The sequence below is a fragment of the Gallinula chloropus genome (assembly GCF_964237585.1).
Source record: "Gallinula chloropus genome assembly, chromosome: 3".
Lineage (NCBI taxonomy): Eukaryota > Metazoa > Chordata > Aves > Gruiformes > Rallidae > Gallinula > Gallinula chloropus.
The window spans coordinates 119,332,420-119,354,255 of NC_140087.1; the positions used below are offsets into that span (position 1 = coordinate 119,332,420).

The 21,836-nt window shown below is 49.0% G+C and overlaps 1 protein-coding gene across 1 annotated transcript; it reads left to right on the forward strand.

The window, feature by feature from the left end:
• Positions 1 to 186: 186 nt before the first annotated feature.
• On the forward strand, positions 187 to 21,627 carry EFHC1 (EF-hand domain containing 1; the record flags this gene model as incomplete). Its single annotated transcript, XM_084261462.1, has 11 exons — positions 187 to 249; positions 6,930 to 7,151; positions 9,203 to 9,490; positions 11,658 to 11,807; positions 13,385 to 13,577; positions 14,339 to 14,559; positions 15,601 to 15,741; positions 17,732 to 17,945; positions 19,348 to 19,495; positions 20,702 to 20,918; positions 21,556 to 21,627. 11 exons carry the CDS (start codon positions 187 to 189, stop codon positions 21,625 to 21,627), a joined length of 1,929 nt encoding a protein of 642 aa, XP_084117588.1.
• Positions 21,628 to 21,836: the final 209 nt, after the last annotated feature.

The following is a 21,836-nucleotide window of genomic DNA, read 5'->3' on the forward strand; positions in this document are numbered from 1 at the left end:
CCCGAGGCTGCCCGCCCGCTGCCTCCAGCCCCCGCCTCGCCCGCCCGCCCTGCCGCTCAGCGCGCAGGCGCAGAGCCGCGCGCGGGCTCCCCGCTGAGCATGCGCGCTGGGCGCCCCGGCGGTTGCCATGGAGACGGAGTCGCCGGAGCCCCGTCAGGGAGCGCTGCCGTTGCTGCCGCCGCCGCCATGAGCTCGGAGCCGGGCCCAGGGCTGCCCTTCCTCCCGGGTTGCTCCTTCAGAGACCCCATGGTGAGCGCAGCCGTCCGGAATACTTTGTCTCCCGGGGACCCCCTGTCTCCGTTCCCCCCCGGGACACCCCCAGTCCCGGCCAGGCCTGGCCTAGCGTGGCCCCTCTGAACCCCCCCACTGAGGCCCGGGCCTGCACAGCCCCCGCCGTGCCAGGGACCCGGCACTGACCGACGTCCCCAGAGCACTTGGAACCCCCTGGACACACCTCTGGGGAACCTGGTGCTTCTCCAGAGCCTCCTCTGGATTCCTCAGGAGAGCTGGTAACCTTAAACTCACCTAATATTCCCTGGGATATAATATTCTGTGGGAGACACATAACCTGCTGAACCCACCCTGAGAACCACCTCTTCTTGCACAGCACCCTCGAATTTGCCCAAGAGGCCTGGTACCACCTAAATTCACCTGGTATCCCTGAGGGAAATTTGTTGTGCTGGGAATCTGGAACCCCTCCAACTCGCTAGACATGCTTTGGGGAACCTGGTACCCTGTGAAATGACCTCCAAGGGACCTGGTGCCCTTTAAAATCATTTGAAGCTCCCAAGCAGAACTAATCACATAATGTTAGGAGTTGGAAGGGACCTTGAAAGATCATCTAGTCCAACCTCCCTGCCAGAGCAGGGCTACCCAGACTAAATCACACAGGAACGCAGCTGCTGAGCTCACTTCTGGGTGACCTGAAACCTGAACCCACCTGGTGTTCCCTGATCCCACCCACAGCACACCTAGTACTCTCTGACTTCTCCCACTGTAATTTAAAGGCTGTTCCCAAAGAACCAGGTATCCCTGTGCCCACCCTTCAGGGAACTTGATACTTTTAATCTTGTTGCCAAGGAGCCCATAGCATCTTGCACCCATCTGATGACCCCTGAAATTGTCCTGTTTGCTTTGGAGAGGTAGGTTCACCCTGTCTCATTTGAGACCCCAAAAACTTTCTCTGTATCTGCAGAACGATGCAAACTCACCCCAGGGAGGTGCAGTACCCCTGAATCCATTCAGTAGTTCCCCTGCCAGTCCATGTGGTGCCCCAAGGAAAGGTGTATCCCCCATATTCCTGTTACAGTCTTGAAACCTGATGCCCCCAGGGAAACTCCTGTTTCTCTGAACCATCTCAGTTTCCCCAAAGGGATGTCTTCAAGCCTGCTGCTTATTCTGATACTACCCTGAACCAAGACCCTTAAACACACCTGATATCCCCATAACTGACTTAATGCACCCAGGAGAACCAACAGTCTCTAAACCTCAGGTAGTACTCCACTAGGAATTAGATCCTCAAAAGCATCCCAGTACACCTAGGGAAACAGGTATGTCCTGGACACACTCACCACCCTTAGAGGGATAGGTACACCTTGAAGTCACCAGTCTCAGGGTAACCACTATTCCCTGATGTCCCCTCCTCCAAAGTTCTGATACTTCCACAAATGATCTGGTTTCTCCTGGAGAATTGAGTCTTTGATAGTCTGTAGTGATCTGGAATCCGAGAACCTGAGTGTTCAGAGAACTGGTACCCCTCTGCAGAACTCACACTGCCTGCAGGATCCTGCTGAGGAAGTGAGACCCTCTGAGCTACTCCCAGGTTCCTGGGAAGAAGAGGTATCATCCTCATCCTCTGCACTTTAGTTGATACCTAAATGAGGAAGCAACCTCTCCTTTTCCTCATTTCCAGTGACCCACGTGCTGAGCCACCAAACCCTTCCTACAGCCTCATGAGGAAGCAGTTCCACTGATGAGAACTGATACTCCCTGAGTTCCTTCCAGTACTGTTTCAGAGCAGCTGAGAGCTTTCCCTTTCCTTCTTCCTGGGAAACCAATATCTCGAGTCTTGACACCATTGCTCCACTTCTACTCAGTGTTGTAAGTGCCAGTTTGACAAGCTAATATCCTGACTGCTTCCCTCAGAAGGAATGGTCCCAGGCTTTTGTAGGAAACAGACCAGGGCATGCTGTACATTTCCCTGGAGCTTAATATCTATTAGAACAGGCTTCTCCATTTCCATAAGGCTCTGTATTCCAAGTGAAGCCCCTTCTTCTCCCTGTTCACAGAATCACAGAAGGTTAGAAGTTGGAAGGGACCTTGAAAGGGATCATCTAGTCCAACCCCCCTGCCAGAGCAGGAGCACCCAGACTAAATCACACAGGGACACATCCAGGTGGGTTTGAATGTCTCCAGAGAGGGGGAGAAGGACCACTCCTGACCTACTAACCACCCCCCTTCTGATACACCCCCAGGATGCCACTGGCCTTCTTAGCCATGAGGGCACATTGCTGGCTCATGGTCATCCTGCTGTCCATCAAATACATGTTTCCTTCCAATACATCCAAGTTGCCTGGTCATGGGGAGAACAGGGCTGCTCTGCTTTGCCAGGAGAAGGAACCTCATGTACTTGCATGTGAACATTTGTTATGCAACATCCTGTACTGAGGATAAAAACATGTCATTATCTTGGGACAGTACCCCTTGTCCTTGATATTCCCCTCCAGAGCAAGTGCTTCCATATCTTCCTGATACATCCCCTGGACTCTGCTCTACAGAAAAGAGAACTTCCTACCAAACTAGTCTACCCTTTTGTCAGATCTTCTCAAGAGATGGTCCCTGCTGCAGGTCAGCTCACTCTGCTCTTCCCATATCACTCACAGACCCTCTTAACTTCCCAGGACTCAGGCTTCATGCTTATTTGATGTTCAAATGGGAATCCTTATTCTAAGAGGAAAGCTTTCCTTCTGTCTCCTGCCACCACATCCCTCCTGTTATTTCTTAAGGACATTATCTCTTAGGTACCCTTGTAAATAGAAATTTCTGCTGCTCCTCAGAGTGGGGAGGAACCTCTAAAGGATCATTACAGCACCGAAGGGATCTAGTGCTCCCTTAGGAAGATGTTATGTTCCTTTGAGCAGCAGGGGTACTGTCACTCATACCTGTGTGACACATGTCCTCTTGACAAGGACTGTGTCATGATGGGTCTTGGTAAACCAAGCCCATCCAGATCATTCTGGATACTTCTGTGGGAGCCCAGCTTTCTGTGTTTTCCTAAATAGCACCCTCTCTTGTCTTTATTCTGCTTGTGTGTGGGTTAAGGCTACCCAAGGATAAATTGGGTACCAGTCTTAGTGGTGCATGAACAGCATGAACAGCCAAACTGTTTTCTAAGTCAGTGGTGACTGAATTCTCCAACAGTAAGTGGAGTCATTTACTCACAACAAATACTCTTAATCATGCAGGAATAAAGGTTATCTCAGAATTATTCTTAACTTAATAATATTATTTCTTCAATATAATTTAAAACATCTTGGAAATCAGCCAGGCAGCTTTCTGCCCTTAGCAAAATACTGTTTCCTCTATCAGTACAATCCTGCCTGCTACAGTCATGTGAATGCCTCTGGTGACTTCAGCAGTGCTGTGTGCATGCAAGAAACACCCACGGGACTTCACAGAGCAGATTGTTATTTTAGAGTAACTTGAATGGTTGGTAATGTTTTAAGGTGATCTGGACTCCAGAAACACCTTTGCAGTGTCCCTCCTGATGAGCCCTAATGAGTCCTGGTAACTCGTTGTGCCTCAGTTTTCACAGAAGCACAAGGTTGGAAAAGACCTTTAAGATCATCAAGTCCAAACATTCCTGTCCTGTTCTAAACCATATCCCTAAGTACCTCATCTACCCATCTGTTAAACACCCCCAGGGGTGGGGACTCAGCCCCCTCCCTGGGCAGCCTGTGCCACAGCCCCACAACTCTGCCAGGGAAGAACTTTGCCCTCCCAGCTGAGCTGACCCTGCCCTGGGGCAGCTTGAGCCCATTGCCCCTTGTCCCATCTCCTGTCCCCTGGCTGAAGAGACCATCGCCCACCTCTCTGCACCCTCCTGGCAGGGCAGGGGAGGTGGGGAGAAGGGCTCCCCTCAGCCTCCTCTTCTCCAGGCTCAACACCCCCAGCTCCCTCAGCTGCTCCTCAGAGGATTTGCCCTCCAGCCCCTTCCCCAGCCTGGTTGCCCTTCTCTGGACTCACTCCAGGATCTCCATGTCCTTCTTACAGTGAGGAGCCCAGAACTGCACACAGCACTCAAGGTTTTCTGGTCTGTAAAAGGGACACCACAACACTTCTTTGCCAAGGGAATGCTGAGAAGTGCTGAAGAAAACCTCTGTGTTCAAATAAGGTAGTTCTGTTATTCCTTAAAGCTCATCTGACAGAAGAGCAGAGACACTGGGAGGGCGAACAGCGTTTGCACCAACCCTTATAGACCTGGCAAAGAGAAGGCCTTCATTCCACACAATGACTTCAGATACAGATTGGCAGCAACTAACTAGGAGTTTACATTCTGGGTTTTCCCTTTTCAAATGACATTAGTCACCTGATACTGCCAGATGTTACCTGGCATCCATGCTCACTTGGGAGAGCCCAAGACTTTGGCATGTCTTACGAGTTCCTGAAGTGTTTTCTTTAGGCCACTGTGGGCCCTTTAAGCCCTATGCCCTTCTGACTAACACTGGTATTGCCCAATTTAAAGACAATCTCCTCAGTTTAATATTTTTTTTCCCACAGTTTTTCTTTGCTATTTATTTAACAGAAGGAAATGGCAGCTCTGTGGTAGGAGTAATGTTTATAAAATGTTCTGTTAACTTCTCTTAAGTAAGCTCTCTTGTTTTCACCTGAACCTGTTTTCCTAACTGCTCTGCACTGCATTGCAAGATCCCTGGTACCAGTTTAAAGAGAAAACTGGCAATTAAGTGAAATGCAAGTGGGGCCTTGAAGGTATAAGTAAGATTAGAGGCTTAACCATGAGGGGTGAGGGAGAAGAAGTGGTTCACATGCCTGAGGTTGGACTGATCGCAAGGCAGGGTCTGGAAAAGGAGCTGTAGCTTGTTCCTTCAGCACTAGAAATGAGTACAACTCTTGTTTTACTTGGCAAAGCCCATGGATTTTATTATCAGGGACTCACAATTTCTCCTGCTTTCTCTGGAGCATTAAGTGTTGAAAGCCCAGAGGGACCAGCCAGGCATGTGTTATTCCAAATGCTTTCAGGATTGCAGGTGAGGTACCAGGCATGGTGGACTGTATGGGATGCTTGGTGTCACTCAAGGCTGATCCTAATCTTCACTAGTGAGGAACAGGACTGAGCTGACAGAGACCAGGTCCTACACACAGCTCTGACATTTGCTTGTGTGCTCTTAAACAAGGCAGGGACCTTCCTGTGCTATCTGGATAATTATTTACACTGAAGAACAGCTCGGTAGCTGGCATCAGGCAGATAGCAAAGATAGGTGGAAGGCTTCAAGAAGCCCAAAATCAAGATTAAAACAATACAACAAAAAGTAAAAGGTGAATCTTATAGCCAGCTTTATACAGTGCTCACATGGATAGATTTCTTCTCATCTTACCAGGCTTCTCATTAATCTGCTGTAGACTCCTACACTATGGTTATAGTAGAACAGAACAGAACAGAATATTTCATTGAATCATCGAGTCATAGAATGTGTGAGGTGGGAAGGGACCTTTAAAGGCCATCTAGTCCAACCCCTGCAGTGAGAAGGGACATCTTCACTATATCAGGTCACTCAGAGCCCCATCAAGCCTGACCTTGAATGTCTCCAGGGATGGGGCCTCCACCACCTCTCTGGGCAACCTGTGCCAGTGATCTGCCTCAGAGTGAAGAATTTTTTCCTAATATCCAATCTAAATCTACCCCCTCCCAATTTAAAACCATTGCCCCTCGTCCTATCACTAGATGCCCTTCCAAAATGTCCCTCCCCAGGTTTCTTGTAACCCCTTCAGGTACTGGAAGGCTGCTATAAGGTCCCCCCAGAGCCCTCTCTAAGCTGAGCAAGCCCAACTCTCTCAGCCTGGCTTCATGGGACAGGTGCTCCAGCCCTGTGACCATTTTTGTGGCTCCTCTGGATGCTCTCCAACAGGTCCATGTCCTTCTTGTGCTGAGGACTCCAGAGCTGGACCCAGCAGTCCAGGTGAGGTCTCCCCAAAGCAGAGCAGACCAGAGGGCCAGAATCCCCTCTCTCCATCTGCTGGCCACACACCTTGTGATGCAGCCCAGGATGGGCTGGAAGGGCCCCCACACCAGTCCAGCTGTGTGTGTGACACTTGCATAGACTGTGGAGATAGGTGGTGAAAGGGGTAGTGTGCATGGTACATTTCATAACTGCAGCCCTGTGAGCATGACACACCTTGGTTTAGCTCAGCAAAGCAAATCCCATGAATATCATCCACAGGAGAGGGTTAATAAATTAAATAACAATAGAAAACACAGCGGGAGCACAAGGTGTCAATAGTCAAGGTGTCAGTGTAAAGCTGGGACAGAGTGAGCTGGGTGCTCAGTGCTGCCACAGCACAGAGCAGGGAGCAAAGAGTGTGTCAGGGAAATACCAGGACGGATAAAGTGCTGTCACTCCTTTCTAAGCACTGAGAATGGTGGCAATAGGGAAATTAAGTGATTTAAGCCCTTAGGGGGTCTGTGCCAGTGCTGGGATTTGAGTTCCCTCTGCTGCTTTGTTCCTCCAGCCACTTACTGGTTGTTTTCAGCCTCCTTAAAACCTGATTGTCAATAACTGCTGAAGTAGGTTGTCACAAACCATGGGGGAGGAGGGTGTTCTGGATATTCCACTGGGGTTTTTTTTTTTCCCCTGTGCTTCCAGTAGCCATATCTATGTGTACTATTTTAACAGCTGGATTTCCTTCCCCAGAAAACCTCTTTCCATCGGTCCCAGACACTGGGCTACAAAAATGGATATGCTTTATCTCGGCTGCCAACGGTGGGGATCGGCGGGGAGCGACTCTACGTGAATCAGCTTTCCCAAGCTGATTTAGATGAATTATCCAACACCAGACCCTTGCTGACCTATGGGCAATCCAAGCTGACTCCACCTTCAGGCTTCGTTCCAGCACATGTGGCTTTTGACAAAAAGGTATAACACAAGAAGCTTATTCCAGGAATAATCGTTGGCCAAGTTCGGAGACGTAAACACTCAGCTCCAGGGTTCATGGAACAGTGTACAGCAGTTTTCAGATGCCACAGCCCTTAGTCAGAGACAGCTGAACCTCAGACTGAAAGAGGCTTTCTTTGCCTGGGAGGAGGATTATAATACGTAAACCATGTAAGACATTCCCCACAAGTTACACTAGAGCCTTTCCAGCAGGCGTTGGAAGAGACGTTTGACTGACTCTGAAAAGCTGCAGTTTATAACCGTTGCCCTGTAAACCACAGCCTGGCTTTCTGTCTTTTCCAAAACTATATTGAGATTGCAACTGAGCTTAAACTATGAAAGGCAGTCTGCAGGGAGAACACAGTTAGACTGTGCTAACTGTGGTCTCTCTATTTCTGCTCGTGCTCGTCACCACAGCGTGTTACAGCCCGTACTGCTGCATTATTACTTCCTATCTTGGCCATGCTATCTGACCAGGAGGTAGTGATGTGTCTGCTTGGAGCAGTTCTGAGTTGATCCTTGATTTTAAACGTGCTGGATGCACAGACTGGAAGCTGGTGCAGCCACAGCCAGGGAGAGAGCAGTCACTGCAGAGCATGAGAGGCTGAGCAGACCTGAGTTTGTGCAGGGGTTTGCATGCTGCCAGGCAGGCCTGGAAGGACCCATTCGTGAGATGGTCTGGGGAACAGATGTGCTCTGTTAATGACTGAGGCTATTCCTTCAGAGAAATGTGGATGTTTCTGTTTAATCTGTCAGATGCTTCTCTGCCCCTTCATTCAAGCCAGAGCATCAGCAACAGCCCCAGTGCAGCTGGGGGAATCACAGAATCACAGACCATTAGGGGGGACCTCGAAGGATCATCTAGTCCAACCCCCCTGCCAGAGCAGGAGCACCCAGACTAAATCACATAGGTGAACATCTCCAGGCAGAGTTTGAATGTCTCCAGAGAAGGAGACTCCACAGCCTCTCTGGGCAGCCTGGCCCAGGGCTCCCTCACCCTCACAGGGAAAAAGTTCCTCCTGACATTCCCATGGAACTTCCTCTGCTCCAGCTGCACCTGCTGCCCCTTGTCCTGTCGCTGCCACCCCTGAGCAGAGCCTGGCTCCCTCCTCCTGACTCTCACCCTTTACATATTGATAAACATTAATGAAGTCACCCCTCAGTCTCCTCCAGGCTAAAGAGGCCCAGGTCCCTCAGCCTCTCCTCATAAGGAAGGTGTTCAACTCCATCACCTTGGTGTCCCTGCACTGGGCTCTTTCAAGGAGTTCTGTGTCCTTCTTGAGCTGAGGGGCTCAGAACTGGACACAATATTCCAGGTGTGGTCTCACCAGGGCAGAAGGACCTCTCTTGACCTACTAAGTCTTGATCCCTTTTGAAGCACTTTTGATACAAGTAGGAACTTGCTGCCTTTGCCATCACTTAATTACCCAGACCTCTGGGTCGATGTAGGCTGGGTTACAAAGCCTGACCAGACACTATATCCTCTTAGGGGCAATGAATGATCTTGGAGGGGATATTCCTCATACTTATGCCCATCACAGCAACTGTGATTGACCATTCAGCACAGCTTAGCTTTTGCCTTCAGTGCTGAACAGATGTGACTTCAGGTGACTCAAGGAGATTTTAAAATCCCCAGATGTGGTTGAACTGTTTAGTAAAATCTCCTGATACTTTTCTTAAATCAGGGTCTGCAAAGCTGATAATAGTAAAGAAAGCCACTTATGTCAGTGAACAAGATTGCTGGTAGTAACCAAGCACCTGGCAGTAGGTGAAATAGTGAGTAATCGAGGAGGAGCAGGGGAAAAGTTGTAAATTTTCTATCTCCTGTGTATGAAATTTGTAAAAGGCAGGTCTTGATAAAAGCCCTCATGAGGCCTCTCCCATCAATCACAGATTAGGCTACAGTTAGCCTAGATGATTTTATAGATTCCAAACCAGTAACTTTGCACTGCCAAAACCTTTACAAATCAATTACTTGTCTTAATAAACTAATCATGGGGTTCAAACTGTTTCTTTCTCTCTCCCTTTGGCAGATTTTGAAGTTTGATGCCTATTTCCAGGAAGATGTTCCCCTCTCTGCAGAAGAAACTTACCGGATCCGCCAAGTGGGTATCTATTACTTCTTGGAAGACGACAGCATGTCCATCATAGAGCCTGTTGTGAAGAACTCTGGTATTCCTCAAGGCAAGCTCGTTAGACGCCACCGGGTCCCCAAGAATGACCGTGGGGATCATTACCACTGGAAGGATCTGAATCGGGGCATGAACATCATCATGTACGGCAGGACGTACCGCATAGTCGACTGCGACCCCTTCACACAGGTGTGTTTCTTGTACACACACACACACAAAGTGTCCCAGGAGTTACAAGTGGCCAGACCTGTTGATAGTCCTGTAGCTTTCACAATAAGCTTGTTTGCAGTCTTTCATTTGGCTTTTTTTTTATTTTGTGGAGAGAATTCTTCCTGCAGATCAATGGGAAGTTGAAGGTATATTTGCTGAAGGCACATTAATTGCTCAGTATTTTTGCCTCAGGGCTGCTGGGATTTGAGGGGAGACCTTATCACCACCTACAACTACCTGAAGGGAGGTTGTAGAGAGGTGGGGCGATGGTCTCTTCAGCCAGGGGACAGGAGATGGGACAAGGGGCAGTGGGCTCAAGCTGTGCCAGGGCAGGGTCAGCTCAGCTGGGAGGGCAAAGTTCTTCCCTGGCAGAGTTGTGGGGCTGTGGCACAGGCTGCCCAGGGAGGGGGCTGAGTCCCCACCCCTGGGTGTGTTTAACAGATGGGTAGATGAGGTACTTAGGGATATGGTTTAGCATAGGATGGGCAGGGTTGGACTTGATGATCTTAAAAGTCTTTTCCAACCTTGTGGTTCCATCCTTTGTCCCCAGAAATGCTCCTTAGAGTACAAATCCTACTGTGTGAACAGAATTGGTCTAAGCTCATTTCTATGTCTACAACCACTTAGAGTCCAAGTGGAACAATGCACACATATGAAAGGGAAATTACTGATCCTGACTCTTTTCAGACTTAATCCTCCTTGGTTAAGAATAGGGGAAGGGAATGCAGTAAGAAACTCTGCACCCATCTACAGCTGAGCCAGAAGAGTGGTCATGATCCATGGGTTGAGAATCATGGTATGAACTGACCTTTCTAAGGGAGCTTACTCATATGCCTGCTTTTCTATTTCTGGCTATTTCTGTACCAGTAAATGAAATAATAACAGTCCAATAACAAGGAATAACAAATACCAGTATAATGTTATCCTCTTAGATTGTCCCCAGTATAATCTCAACCCAGGTCAAATACTATTCTTCCAAACAATTCCCAGGAGCTGTCCAAGGGTTAGAATGCTCCAGGGACCATTCCCAATAGGTGAATTACATGCAGCCAACCTGTTCTGGAGACTGAGACAGTTTAGGTTCAGGCTGTTGCTTGCCAGTTGGCATCAGTCCCCAGGAATGTTCCCAAGTAAATATAATATATTGGTATATATGTGGCTGTCGAGAACATGTGGGGCCAGCTCTGCTGGAATGGGATGACTGTTAAATTCAGTTTGTATCAGATGAAGAGCTGGTTCTGATGTTAATGTCTGTTGGTTGATGGAAAACTTGAAATCAGAATTGACTGAAATGAGCTACGTGGCTCTGCATCCTGAGGCCACTGGTCTGCTTAACTGGTGTCTTCCAGACCAGAAAATGGTGAATCTGACAGTGTGAACCTGCCTTGTGAGGAGTGTTCAGGGGGATCTCACATGCCTGTTGGAGATGTTTGCATAGGTGCCTTCTGGGCTGAATGTTTTCATGGGGCTGCTTCCCAAAGCCAAAAGGGGAAGAAGTCCATTGACTTCAGAGATTGGTTTGGGTGTCTGACGTGTCTGCAAGTAGTACCCCAGAGTTTGTTGATGTATCCAGGGTAAGCAAAATATCTCTTTCTAAACAAACAGATTGTCCTTTTTGTGTGGCAAAAGTACTCCTCCTGAAAGATGGACTGAAATTGCCCTGCTGGCACATATCCTTGTAGCCAGAAGGGCCTCAGAGGGCCTAGTGTGAGTAACACTGACTTCCACTGTCTGACACATTGGAGAGCCTGAGGTCTCTAGCAAGTTCCAACTGACTGCATCTGCAGTTACACACTCATTTAATTGTTTTCCATTTACATGAAAGAGACCAACAGTTATCTTCATTTAAAGCCCTAAGGCCAAAGAAAACTGCTCAAGTAAAATCTGAGTTAGAATGTTAAGGATAGGACTGCCCTGAGTAATTAAAGGGCAAGCAAAGCTAAGCAGCAGCTTAAACAGAAACACCCTCTGTCATATGCTGTGGTATTTGCTGTTGCAGCAGAACTAGTACACCTGCAGCCTGTTGGCTTGTGAGGAATGAACTTGCAGTGTTCTGACAACACCCACCTCAGCCTGTCTGTAATATCTAGTTACCTCTTACCTTCAGAACTCACAGTGTCATTAATACCTCAGATGACCTTCCTAGGTGTTCCTGGAGAGCCAAGGGATTGAACTGAACCCTCCAGAGGAAATGGTTCTTGATCCTTACACAGAACAGCGTCAGATGCCTACGCCCAAGTACACCCCACCACTGCAACTGGACCGACTCAAACAGTTTCTGACTTATGACAAGCAGGTGAGAGAGCTGGTAGTGCTTACCCACCTTACAGACTCTGTGTGTTATGGAAACCCAAGTCTTGTGAGTGTCTACAACCTTAGTCATCCTAAAACCCCCCCTCAGTCCGATGAACAGACTCTAGATTTGCTCCTTTTTAGTAAAAACCCAAATCTTTTCTCTTTTTGCTGGGCTTTGTGCCTTGTGAACAGCTGGTCTGGATTGCAGGTACTGTGCTGTAGATCCTCCATCTCTCTCCTGCTCTCTGTTGGGATGAGATCTCCCTTGGGAATTTACAGAGAGGGCCAGGTGAAGTTCTAGTGCAGATGGGCTTGCTGCCTTCACTCCTCTCTTCCCCCAAAACATTGATGACAGGTACCAGAGTGGACAATTTCAGACAAACCCAAATGACACTTGCTCTGGCTGAATTCTCCCTCTGCACACAGCTGACTGACACTCTCCTCCCTGCTCCTCTGGATGTTTTTTTCTGGAGGTGTTCAAGGCCAGGTTGGCTGGGGCCCTGGGCAACCTTGTGTAACTCCAGGTCTGGAGGTTGGTGGCCCTGCCTGTGGCAGGGGGGTTGGACCTCTGTGATCCTTGGGGTCCCTTCCAACCCAGACCAGTCTGTGATTCTATGGTTCTATGATTCTTCTTTTCACCTATAAACAATGTAATAACCCCATAGATTACATCAGAAAATAAAACAGGGCCAGGATATGACCCAAGTTCTGCATATTGTCCCTGGCCAGCCATCAGTCAAACAGTTCCTGGCCACCAGCTAGGTGTTAGCACACATCAGGGATATACCCAGTCACCATTTTGGATGTGGTCACCCTGTCCTGAGGGGAGCAGACAGTTTTGCTGTGAGGATGCAAGCTGGGTCATACCTGCTGTTTTACTCCCAGTTTATCCTTAATGCTTCAGGTCTGTACTGGGCCAACTCTGCCTGTGATGGCTTTTGGGCTGGCTGCTGAGGAGCTGTACCTTGGGGAATTCTTGAGCATTGCAATGGGAAAAGTGTGATTTCTGTGGCATTAGAAGGTGATATTTCCCCTGGGCAGAAATAAGATGGGATCTGTGTGAGTGTAGGCTCCTCAGGACTGCTGAGTGTGTTCCCTTCTGCCGTCCTCAGCGTGACAGTAGCAAGAATTGGCCATGAAACCTCAGAGAGGTTCAGGAGTCAAAACAAGATTCTGTCCTCTGTATTAAGTTTCATTACAAAAATCATTTCCCTTAATCCTACTTCTCTCCTCATTCCTGGGCAATTATTTTGAGCTGCTTCTTAATCATTTCCTCCCTATTTTTCCTCATGCATCCTGAACTAAATCTCTTTTCTTAGCTTAAACTGTGTCTCTCTCACTTGCTGCTGTCAGGGTAATCCAGCTCTCCAGGCCCCTGCTGCACTTCCCACTGCTGCCACATCAGCCCACTCATTCCAGTACCCCCAGTACAAGGCCTTGCTTCTTCTGTACCTGGCAAAGATCGCTGAGATGCCTCCAGTCAGCCAACCCATCTCAACCCACTTGGTTTGGACAAAGTATTAGTAATTCTAATCCAAGTTTGTCTTCTCTGCCTCTTTCTTTTTTCCTCCACTCCAGGTCCTTCGCTTCTATGCTGTGTGGGATGACACTGCCAGCATGTTTGGTGAGAGTCAGCCTTACATCATCCATTACTACTTGGCAGATGACACGGTGGAGGTTCGGGAAGTCTACCAGAAAAATGATGGTAGACACCCATTCCCAGTGCTGATAAAACGCCAACGCCTGCCCAAAACCTTTCTGGACAAGAAAAGTAAGTTCAGATTGGACAACAAACCTCTCTGTGCTTAAGTGCCTTGGTGGGTAGACAGACATGTGTCAGAATCACAGAACTGTAGGGGTTGGAAGGGACCTTCAGAGCTCATCGAGTCCAACCCCCTGCCAAAGCAGGGTCCCTAGGACAGGTCACACAGGTTGGTGTCCAGACAGGGCTGGAATCACTCCAGAGAAGGAGACTCCACACCCCCTGGGCAGCCTGTCCCAGGGCTCCCTCAGCCTCACCGGGAAGAAGTTCTTCCCCACATTGGTGGGGAACTCCCTGTGCTCCAACTTGAGGCCATCGCCCCTTGTCCTGTCCCCACAGACACTGAGCAGAGGCTGCCCATGTCCCCCTGTGTCCCACCCTTCAGCTATTGATACCCATTGATCAGATCCCCTCTCAGGCTTCTTTTCTCAAGGCTGAACAGTCCCAGCTCACTCAGCCTTTCCTCATAGGGGAGATGCTCCAGGCCTTTAATCATCTTTGTAGCCTCCTCTGGGCTCTCTCCAGGAGATCCCTGTCTATTTTGTACCAGGGAGCCCAGAACTGGACACAATTGTCCAGGTGGGGCCTGGCCAGGGCAGAGCAGAGAGGGAGAAATGATCATTAAATCTTTTGGGAAACAGTGGCAGGGCAGCAATACCAACAGCTTCCTAGAGCTATTTTTACAGCTTGGTTTTATATCCCTTTTCATTACAAATTGCTGACATCTACTTTTGATTTATTTTTCCTTTTTTTTTTTCCCTTGTCCTTAGAGACCTTCCCAAGCTGTGTGTTGGAGATCTCTGATCATGAGGTACTTGAGTGGTACACACCTCAAGATTTTGCTGTTGGCCAAGCTACCACCATCCTCGGCCGCACCTTCTTCCTCTATGACTGTGATGACTTCACACGAAACTTCTACCGTGACAAATTTGGCATCACAGACTTCCAGCCTGTGGAAATAAAGAAGAAACCACCTGAGGAAGTGCCTCAGGTACTGCAAACAAATTTCTCAAAGCAAGAGAGGGAAGGAAACAGTCTGTATAAACTCTTAAAGTAAAAGCTTAGTAAGAAGCTGTAGTAAACAAGTGCAGCTTAAAGAGGAGAGCAAGTAACTTGAAAAAGAAGAGTCAAGAATGGTCATAATTGATATAAAAATGAAAGTCCTTTGAAACTGCACATTTCTAATACTGTAAAAGACAAAGAATTTGCTAATAGTGATAGAAAGAGCTCTGGTTATGTCTATACTTGAAAATTAAACTGTGTCAAGGTTTGGTTTTGGCTGGGAAGCCAGCTGGCACAGTGTGGCTGCACTCAGAATCACAGAGTCACAAGGTTGGAAAGGACCTTTAAGATTATCAAGTCCAAGCATTCCCATCCTATGCTAAACCATATCCCTAAGTACCTCATCTACCCATCTGTTAAACACACCCAGGGGTGGGGACTCAGCCCCCTCCCTGGGCAGCCTGTTTCACAGCCTCACAACTCTGCCAGGGAATTACTTTTCCCTCCCATCTGAGCTGACCCTGCCCTGGCACAGCTTAGTTCCTACTGAACTCTCCCTCACCTACTTCTTCATACTACTGAACTCTCCTTCCCCCTCCAAAACAGAGTGTCTAAACTGCCAGACTGCCCACTGGGGCCAGTCACAGCCCTTGTTACCTCCCAGGCTGAGCCTAGGGGTGGTTTGGAGTGTGAGCTGCTCTAGGCAATGAACAGGATCAGGATTTAGTTAGCTGTGTAACTGTAAATGTGATCAAGTCCCTCCACACAGGAAGGTTTAGGTATTAATGTAGCCATAGGCTCTTCATTTGGAGAAGATACCTGGTTTTCTGACTCTCAAATTTTCTTAATTCTCTTAAATATTTCTATAACTAAGGGGTCCAACACATGTCCAGTCTAGTAGCATCTTTCCTGGGCAGGATGTCACAGCTATTGCTACTTGGTGACAGTAGATTTTCTTTCCAAACAGATGTTTTCTGATAAGCTGTCTTAAAGATTGTCCTTCACCTTTTGATATCTCCTCTGGATGCAGGTAATTCCTCCCTATAATGGTTTTGGCATCCTGGAAGACTCTCTCCAGAACTGCTTTTCTCTGCATCCAAAGCCTCCACGGAAAGATATAATCAAGATGCTGGAGAATGACCACAAGGTTTTGCGATACCAGTTGGCCTTGGTAAGTGCTTTCTTTGATGGTTTAATGCCAGCTTATCTTCTAGAGTCAGAAGGATGAGAGCAACATGCTGCTCAGACAAGGCTGCTAGCAAATTCTCCAGAGGAGCCTGGACAGGTTGGATTGATGGGCAGAGGCCAATGGGATGAAGTTCAACAAGGCCAAGTGCCAGGTCCTGCGCTTTGGCCATAACAACCCCAGGCTGCACTACAGGCTTGGGGCAGGGGGTTGGAGAGCTGCACAGAGGAAAAGGACCTGGGGGTGTTGATTGATGCCTGCTGCCCATGAGCCAGCAGTATGCCCAGGTGGCCAAGAAGGCCAACAGCATCCTGACTTGTGTCAGGAATAGTGTGCCCAGCAGGACCAGAGAGGTGATCATCCCCCTGTGCTCAGCATTGGTGAGGCTGCACCTTGAGTGCTGGGTTCAGTTCTGGGCCCCTCAGTCCAAGAAAGACCTAGAGGTCCTGGAGTGTGTCCAGAGAAGGGCAACCAGGCTGGGGAAGGGGCTGGAACACAAGACTGATGGGGAGCAGCTGAGGGAACTGGGGGTGTTCAACCTGGAGAAGAGAAGGCTCAGGGGAGACCTTGTTCTCTCCAGCTCCCTGGAAGGAGGTTGTGGGGAGCTGGGGCTCAGCCCCTTCTCACAGATACCCAGCGACAGGAGGAGAGGGAATGGCTGCAAGTTGTGCCAGGGGAGGTTCAGGTTAGAAATGAGGAGACATTTCTTCTCCCAAAGAGCAGTTGGGCATTGGAAGGGGCTGCCCAGGGAGGTGGTGGAGTCACCATCCCTCGGGGTGTTCAAGGAGAGGTTGGATGGGGTGCTTAGGGACATGGTTAGTGAGTGATAGAGGTAGTAGGGGGACTAGATGATCTAGGAGGTCTTTTCCAACCTTAGTGATTCTGTGATTCTACGAAATTCTCCTCTGTGCTGGTGAGAAAAGAGAGTTCCCCAAGCCAAGACGGGCATCCCTCAGGATGATCGCTCAGGGGACACTGCTGGGTTACTGTGTACTTGCTGTGACAATTAGTAGCACACAAAGGTAGCAGAAAAACAAGGCCAGGGCGTGCAAACCAGGCAAGCTACAAACCCACAGCCATTTATGGACCAACTCCCACTGAGACCAGCACGTGACAGATGGCCTCACTGCAACAGCCCTGCACTGTGCCTCCTCCTGCCACAAGTGTGAGCTCCCTGCCTCTGCCTCTGCCTCCCAGGCACCTGTCCTTCTCCTGGCTGGTCCTGCCTGCAGCAGCCAGGGAGGAGCTGTGCTAACAGAGCCTCTGAGTGCCAGAGGGGGAATCCACGAGGGACATGGTGCTTTCCACCCACAGCTGTTCAGTGCCAGCTTTACTTTGGTTTATGTAAGGAGCCTCTGGCACGTCCAGCAGTAGCAGTGGCATTTCCTGTGCTGCCTGCCTGCCCTCTCCAGCGTGAATAAGGGGCTGGTTTCTTTTCCCTGTTGTGCAGGAGCTCTGATCAGGCACAGCTGACGAGCTCAGACCCACTGAGTTTTCAACTAAGCAAAAGAAACCCACTGGTGTGTCAAAGGGACTGTCTTCCTGTGATTAAGAGCTGGAAGCAGCACCAGCCTCTCTCAAGAGTTCATAGTGATGAAAAATACAAGGTTAATGCTGAATTTTACAGCTGGGCTCTCCCTGGGATGACTCACTCCGTGTAGGATATTCCTTTCTCTTGGATTACTCAGTCTGTGGAAACACTGGAGATACTTGGTCATTGCAGCCCAGATTCTGCTTCTGTTATTCAAACTAGAGCAAGTGGCCTTTGAATTTCAGGTACTTAATGCTGCTGAGGCCTTTCTGATGCTATGTCAGCATATCTGTAGCTTTTGGCCTTCCTCAAGGGTTTGTTTAATCAGCTATAAAAAGCCCAAATCTATGATATCTGGGTGCTTACTAGGTGCTCCTACTCATCACATGTAAGAAAAACCTGGTTGAAATGTTATTTTCTCTCAAGGCAGTAACTCTCTTGTAGGAATCCCCAAATCCTGAGGACAGAAAGCGTCGTTTCATCCTCTCTTATTTCCTCTCTGATGACATGATCAGCATCTATGAACCCCGGGTCCGTAACTCTGGCATCATTGGAGGCAAATACTTAAGAAAGACCAGAGTTGCCAAACCAGGCTCTACTACAGAAAATGCCATGTACTATGAGCCCTCTGACCTCACCATTGGTTCTACCATTGAAGGTAAAATCCAGCCTGGGTTGGTAACACTCTCTGAGTTTTTGTGTTCAGTGCCTACTCTGATATGTCACTTATTGCATGGTCAAGAAGGACAGGGAGGTACTGGAGAGGGTAAAGAAAGGGGCTGTGAAGGTGATGAGATGATTAGAACATCTCTCTGATGAAGAGAGGCTGATGGACTTGGGACAATTTAGCCTGGAGGGGAGAGAGAAGACTGAGGGGGGATCTTATAAATGCTGATAAATACTTGGGTGAGTGTCAGGAGGATGGGGTCAGTGTTTGTTTAGTGGTGCCCAGGGACAGGACAAGAAGCCATAGGCACAAACTGGAATATAGGAAGTTCCATTTAAACATGAGGAGGAGCTTCATTACTGTGAGGGTGGCAGATCCCTGGGCCAGGCTGCCCAGAGAGGTTGTGGAGTCTCCATCTCTGGAGACATTCAAACCCTGTGATCCTGGATGCTGTCCTGTGCACCTTGGTCAAGGTGATCCTGCTCTGGAAGGGGGGTTGGACTGGATGATCTCCAGAGATCCCTTCCAACCCCCATCATCCTGTGATTCTGTGAGAGGTTTGTTTCTCCTGGGTCTCATCACATTTGAGTTTCCATGTCACCAATGGGTGTACCTTGATACAGCCCTGTTACTGTCAGTGTTTGGACCTTGGATGTAATTCAGCAAAGAGCTACGTTCTCCATAGCTCATGTCTAGTTTACATTTGAGACCTGCCAGGATTCGTGGGGTTAAAGCTATGCCAGATGACTTCCAGTAGCAAAGCCTTATCCTGTAAGGAAAATACATGTAATTCTAAAATATTAGAAAATTATTAATGTTTATAAATAATTCAAGGGTGGGACACAGGGGGACATGGCCAATCTCTTCTCAGTGTCTGGTGGGGACAGGACAAGGGGCGATGGCCTCAAGTTGGAGCACCGGGAGTTCCACACCAATATTCAGAAGAACTTTTTCATAGTGAGGATGAGGGAGCCCTGGGACAGGCTGCCCAGGGGGTGTGGAGTCTCCTTCTCTGGAGAGATTCCAGCCTTGTCTGGACACCGACCTGTGCGCCCTGTCCTAGGGACCCTGCTTTGGCAGGGGGTTGGATCCAATGATCTCTGAAGGTCCCTTCCAGCCCCTACAATTCTGTAATTCAGTGAAACAACCCAATGCTAATGGTGTGTGTGTGGGGGGGTGTCATTGTAGCAACAAGCACAGGGCCTTTGCTCTCAGCAGCAGCTTTTCTTGCAGCAGCAAAACTCCCTTTGAGTCAGAGTCTTGTTTCAAAGACTGAAACAATCAGCACCCATGCTGAAAGGAGAGGAGCTGTGCTCCCTCCTGGAGGATGGAGTAGCTTGCCCTTGATGCTGGAAGGCAAGTAACACCTCTCTCTTTAATGCCTCTTCCCCAGTGTTTGGCCACAGGTTTGTGATCACTGGTGCCGATGAGTATGTGCTTAATTATATGGAGAGCAATGCAGAGAGCTTCCCTGCGGCAGCACTGCAGCCCCTCAGGGACCATTTCTGCCCACAGCAGGTGGTAAAGGAGACTGCCAACAGGTAGGCTTCAAAGGATGGGGTTGTGGAGCTATGGGAGACTCAGGGTTGACAACTGAGGGGATTTTCCTGCTGTCTAAGGGCTGCTCAGCCATTATTCAGCTCGAAGGGTCTGAGTCTGGACACAGGGTCTGGTGTGTGCAGTATAATGTCACGGCTGCTGCTGACCCAAAAACCTTGTGGGACACCTCTGGGTCAGCAGCAGAGATATTTCAGCTCAAATGGCATGGTCATATTTTCCCAAAAGACAGCAGTACAGAATGCCTCTCTACTCTGCATTGGTGAGGCTGCACCTTGAGTACTGGGTCCAGTTCTGGCCTCATCACTCCAAGGAGGCCTTGGAGGTCCTGGAGTGAGTGCAGAGAAGGGCAACCAGGCTGGGAAAGGGGCTGGAGGGCAAATCCTCTGAGGAGCGGCTGAGGGAGCTGGGGGTGTTGAGCCTGGAGAAGAGGAGGCTGAGGGGAGCCCTTCTCCCCACCTCCCCTGCCCTGCCAGGAGGGTGCAGAGAGGTGGGCGATGGTCTCTTCAGCCAGGGGACAGGAGATGGGACAAGGGGCAATGGGCTCAAGCTGTGCCAGGGCAGGGTCAGCTCAGCTGGGAGGGAAAAGTTCTTCCCTGGCAGAGTTGTGGGGCTGTGGCACAGGCTGCCCAGGGAGGGGGCTGAGTCCCCACCCCTGGGTGTGTTTAACAGCTGGGTAGATGAGGTACTTAGGGATCTGGTTTAGCACAGGACAGGGACGGTTGGACTCGAAGAGCTTACAGGTCTTTTCCAACCTAATCATTCTGTGATTCTGTGAGCTGTAGCAGATGCCACCAGCAGTGTCTGCATGAGCCACCAGATAGCTGCAGGCTCTGCAGAGGGTTGGTGGAGTCCTTCTGTGTATTTTTTTCTCATTTTCTCTGGCTGTGCTGCTCAGCCCATCAAAGCTGAGACCACATCCTCTTTTTTAGCTGTCTGGTGACCCAGTAACAACCCCTATTACTTCACAACACGCTTTGGAGTCACTCAGTATTGTGGTAGTTCAGGGACACTGGTTGAAACTCGAGTTGTGTACAGTTCCCCAGACCGTACAGAACACACATGGAAACACTCCTTGTCCCAGAGCACTTGCAGACAGAAGGTGCACAGGGAAGATATCCCCCAAAGGGAAAATAGTTTACCTAATGCTCCAAATCAAGACCAAGCCCCATTCTTCTTTCCTTCTACAGTGACGTCCCCATGCTTGGGAGCAGCAAGCAGGAGCTGGATGAATTAATTGTGCAAGTTCAGGAAGAGCTGAAGCTCCATGAATACTTGAACAACAAGAACATTCAGGAGGCGTTTCTTCAGTGTGACAAGGATGGCTCAGGCACTCTCAGCAAAGAAACATTTTTAGACCTTTGCAACAGGTTGAGTGTGCCAACCAACACCACTCTTCTTAACAAGGTCAGAAAGAAGGGGTGCTGGGCATTTTGGATTCCTCTCTTATAGCTTGTTTACAAACCAACCCTCTCCAGGTGCCAACAGAAGCTGCTCTACCCTACAGAGGGGAACAGCTTCTAGAAAAGCACAAGGGATCCCAAATTCAGAAGAGAGGTGTCTTACACCATGGGCACACACTAAAGTGATGCCAGCAGACAGCAGCTGCTCAGATATGCTGCCCCATCCTGCTTTTGGCAGGGATTTCTGGGGGGATTCTGAAAGATTTGCTGTGGCCCGTGTCGGGCTGTGGTCACACTTCGTTTCTTGGGGATCTGTTGCCACTGTGGTGATACTGAAAAGGCAGTTGGGATTAAACTCACACACTTCAACTCTTCTCCTTGCATAGATTAGCATCATCTGCAGACACTCAAGGACATATTCAGGACTGCTAAGGTGGTAGGTTCTTCTGCACAGGGGAGTAAGATCTGCTTCATCACAGATCTTGCAGTTTGGGGTTGGACTCGATGATCTCCGGAGGTCCCTTCCAACCCCTACAGTTCTGTGATTCTGTCTCTGGGCACTTTCTCCTAAAAAAAGGAGTTTTGCAGCTTCTTACAGCTCATTGTGTTGATTGTTTGTTGTTGTGTTTCTTTTTCCCCAGCTGATCCACCTGTGTTCTTCTGGAGAAGACAAGATAAACTACCGTGACTTCCTCAGAGCCTTCCCCTCGTGATCTTGGCTGAAGCACAAGAGCAGCAATAAAATTGTCAGTTGATTTGACTTTAAGACATTGTGACTCACCAAGGACTCTCTAGTCTTCACCTTTACTTCACTCACTCTCCCTCTGATTTCTAACCTGCTAATGTCAACCTCACCCTTCATTGCCTTCCAAACCTCTCCCTGTCCTTTTGGCTGCCCCACCCCCACCAACTCAACCTCACA